This window comes from Grammomys surdaster, unplaced genomic scaffold (genome assembly GCF_004785775.1).
Source record: "Grammomys surdaster isolate TR1022 unplaced genomic scaffold, NIH_TR_1.0 125767, whole genome shotgun sequence".
Lineage (NCBI taxonomy): Eukaryota > Metazoa > Chordata > Mammalia > Rodentia > Muridae > Grammomys > Grammomys surdaster.
In genome coordinates this window covers 2,268,888-2,272,536 of record NW_021620598.1, presented here as the reverse complement: position 1 = coordinate 2,272,536, position 3,649 = coordinate 2,268,888, and the positions used below count along the sequence as shown (strand labels likewise).

Sequence of the window (3,649 nt, the reverse complement as noted above, 5' to 3'; positions counted from 1 at the left end):
GGTTTCCATGGGTCTCTGGCAACATTTTAGTCAGTATCATAGGATTCCACAGTACTCCAAAGAAGAGAGGCCTAGTCTCCTTGTGGCTGGAGCCATTCACAGGTTGTAGGAGTGGTCCCTGAGGAAAACACAAGGCTGTATGGAACAACCCAGATGAAGTGAAGCCTATAGGAAAGTGTGAGTGGGTCCTGCAGTTGACCAAACACTGTGAGCCACTTTGTCACTACCACTGGAATCTTGCTTCACGTGGGTGTTTTTAAAGGACAGGCCTTCAAGGAAACCTGTTCATAACTGTGGGCAAAAGAGGTGGCCACTGAGTGCACTCTGTTCTACTGCTCTGGTGACCTCAGTTCAGGAATAGTTTAACATTCCTGAAATCCCAGCAGCTGTTGGCTGTGTCAGCAGTAGCCTCTTTCCCACTGAGATGTATCTGTGATGGTAAATGTGTAGGTCTCTTTGGTCTGAATAGCCCACTCTGGGGATGTCCAGACCAAGAAGGAGCACTCTTGCTGGTGCAAGTTCAAGACAGAATGGATGTGAGCTGAGGTGAAATGAGTGCTTCTGGACCACATCCCTGAAGGGACGGAATGCTTACTGCCAATCTGGTGACAGGATCTGGTAACAGGAGGTGGCATAGGGCTGCAAGCTGGAGCAGAGGCCTCGACCCTAGGATGGGAGGTACATAGTAACACTGGAGGCTGAGCAGATAGAAGAGGGCACTGGGTCCTCCCCCAAATAGCAGGGCTCCTAGGTCAGCCTGCTTTTCTTACAGCAAGAAATAAAAACTGATGCTTTATAGAAGCCACTGTTGCCTGGGGTCTTTGTTACTGGGGCTGGGAGATAAAAAGGCTTAAAGTCAGACTTGGTGGGTTCAATTCTGAGTGCTGACATTTTCTAGGGGGTGGGATGGTGGCAGGGAATCACCACAAGCCAGATGTGTCCCTTTAAATCAGATTCTACCACTAAACAATGAGGGTGGTAAAGAGATTGGTCCTCGCTGTAGTGAGAATCCACGGAAGGAGTGCTTCATGGAGCACAGGGATCAGCACGCGGATGCTCTCTGAGTTAGCAAATGCCTGCGCTGGGAGCTTGAGCAGCACACAGGCCTCAGTGTAGCTGAGCTAGAGACCTTCACAGAGCAGAGCCTGGCCGCGCATGCGCATCCCCTTAAGAGGTTGTTCAGACCAAGGAGCAGATTCACTTTGAAATGAGTGTGACACAATAAACAAGAAAAGAGGAGTCTTTTCTCTTAGCGGCTTCTTGTATTAAACTGTGAGAAATAGTCTTCTGTGGGTTGACTTGAGGAGGCTGCATCCATTAGTTTTTTCCTAATGACAAAAGAAAAAAGATGAGCAAACATGTGGGGCAAAGCCCATTAGCATTTTATCCACACGCTACTGAATCTGTCCCAACACTAACGAGCTCAAAGAGCTTCCCGGACCCAGAGAGAGGGCTCAGGGGCTAAGAGCACTTGCTCTTGCAGAGAACCCAGGTTCAGTTTCCAGCACCCACATGGAGGCACACATCATGTGGAACTCCAGTCCTAGAGGATCTGATGCTCTCTTCTGGCCTTTGTGGGCACTGCATCTAAGTAGTACACAGGAGTCATGTAGGTAAAACACCTGCACATTATTTAAAAAAAAATATATATATATATATACATATACATATACATATATATATATTTTAAATGTCAGTAACGCATGGGGACATCCCACATGAATATGACTGCATCTTGTCAGGTCATGTCTGAGGGCTCCTATTGAGCCCCAGTGGAAGCCATGGCAACTGTCAGACCCAGTGGTGACAACTGGAGCAGACCCCTGGGCTCCCTTCAGGACTCAAGTTAAGGATAGAATAATTGAGTGGCAAATGCCTACCTGGTCTCTTGCTACTTTATCTGGCATGGACACACCCCAGGACTACTCTTGGTGTTCTGTCTGTACCCAGGTGGCTGACATGTAAAAGAGCCCAGGAGCCCTGCCTGGAGAGGCCAAACAGTGGGCTACTACTGAACCCCAAGGCTTGGCCATGAAGCCTCCTCAGGAAGACCCGATTTCCCATGTGACGTGTGTTCCTCAGGCACATGAGGTACATGGTGACCTACGGGGCTGCCCACCTACTCTGCACCTACTTGAGGTCCCTGGCACTCACTGTATATACTGCTGCCTGGCCAGGTTGAGGTTGCTGCAGTCCAGGGCCCTGCGCTGTTCCCGCAGCAAGCGCTGCTGCTGCCGCTCATGCAGCAGGCTGGCATGAGCCTTCTGGATCCTGCGCAGATCCCAGTCCATGCTGTGCTGGCGCTCTTCCTCCTGAAGCCTCTGGAGGAGGAAAAGGGATTTACTACCTTCTCTTGGGCCCGGGAGCCTTGGAGTTCATCTGGGAAGCCTGGGCTCTTTTTATGGATGGGGAAACTCGAGCCTGGAGAAGGGGAGAGGAGGTGACCCACACACACACACCTCTGTCCTGTGTGGCCTGGCTGCTTTCCTGCCCTCAAATGGCATTGATGCCCTCTTACTCCTGAAGGAACAGTGGGGACCTGGCTTCCACAGTAATCCCAGCCAGGCTGATTCCTGTCAGGTCCTCAGGAGGGTTCCTAGCTGGTTTTGTAAAACCAGATACTGCCCCAGCAAGCTGTCCAACATGGGGGTTGCTTGTGGGCTCCCTGAACATACAGACATAAGCCTCACTCAGTGACAACAGTGTCACCGTGGGGGCGTTGGGGATAACCTAGTTCCAGATAACCTGCCTCTCAGCCCTGGACATGCACTCCAGAACCTTCTTTGCCAAGCATGGAGCCCTCCAGAGGAGTGGGGAGAAGTGGCTCCCAAGAGGGCTCAGCTCGGCAGACTTCCCACAGATAGTCTCCCAGGAGAAGCCACAGGGTGGGCCAGGCTGAAGGAAGGATGAGCATCCACACCCGAGGGCAGGGGTGTCCAGCATGGGCTTGTGTCAGGACAAAAGTCACCCCACAGTGGTTTAGCCACTGGCCACCTGAGAGGAGTGGCCATACTTCTAGGAATCTCAGAGGCCTCCTTGTAAAGAGACTGCTTAAAGACACCCTGCTGCCAACACACTTGCTTCACCATGAACTCCGTTTCCCCAGATCCCTCGAGGCTCAGAGAGCATGGTAAAGACAGAGTAGCAAGAGCCATGGAACCAGGGCCTGAGCAACAATTCTAATGTGGTCTTTCTCCCTTTGTGTGTTCCTGCCTTTAGATCTTCTAGATTAAAAACTGAACCAAAATGCTGGGTTCAGGGGAGGTGGCCAAACTTTGTTGCACAGCCTCACTGAACAGAAGAATGACAGACAGGCAAGGCCTGCCACTTATGTTCTGTTCTCTCTACTCAGGCCAGCCTACCATGTCCCTCTCACAGGACAGACCACCATGTCCCTCTCACAGGCTAGACCACCACGTACCTCTCACAGGCCAGACCACCATGTTCCTCTCACAGGCTAGACCACCACGTACCTCTCACAGGACAGCCTACCATGTCCCTCTCACAGGCCAGACCACCATGTCCCTCTCACAGGCCAGCCTACCATGTCCCTCTCACAGGCCAGACCACCATGTTCCTCTCACAGGCCAGACCACCATGTTCCTCTCACAGGCTAGACCACCATGTCCCTCTCACAGGACAGCCCACC

At 51.8% G+C, this 3,649-nt stretch overlaps 1 protein-coding gene across 1 annotated transcript in view; it reads right to left on the bottom strand.

The window, feature by feature from the left end:
• Window positions 1-1,249: 1,249 nt before the first annotated feature.
• Ribc2 (RIB43A domain with coiled-coils 2) overlaps window positions 1,250-3,649 on the bottom strand; it is a 13,368-nt gene continuing 10,968 nt past the window's right edge. The window contains exons 6-7 of the mRNA XM_028788794.1: window positions 2,155-2,321; window positions 1,250-1,328 (exon numbers count right to left, since the gene is read on the bottom strand). Of these exons, the coding sequence (XP_028644627.1) occupies window positions 1,250-1,328; window positions 2,155-2,321 (246 nt within the window). The remainder of the gene's footprint in view (window positions 1,329-2,154; window positions 2,322-3,649) is intronic.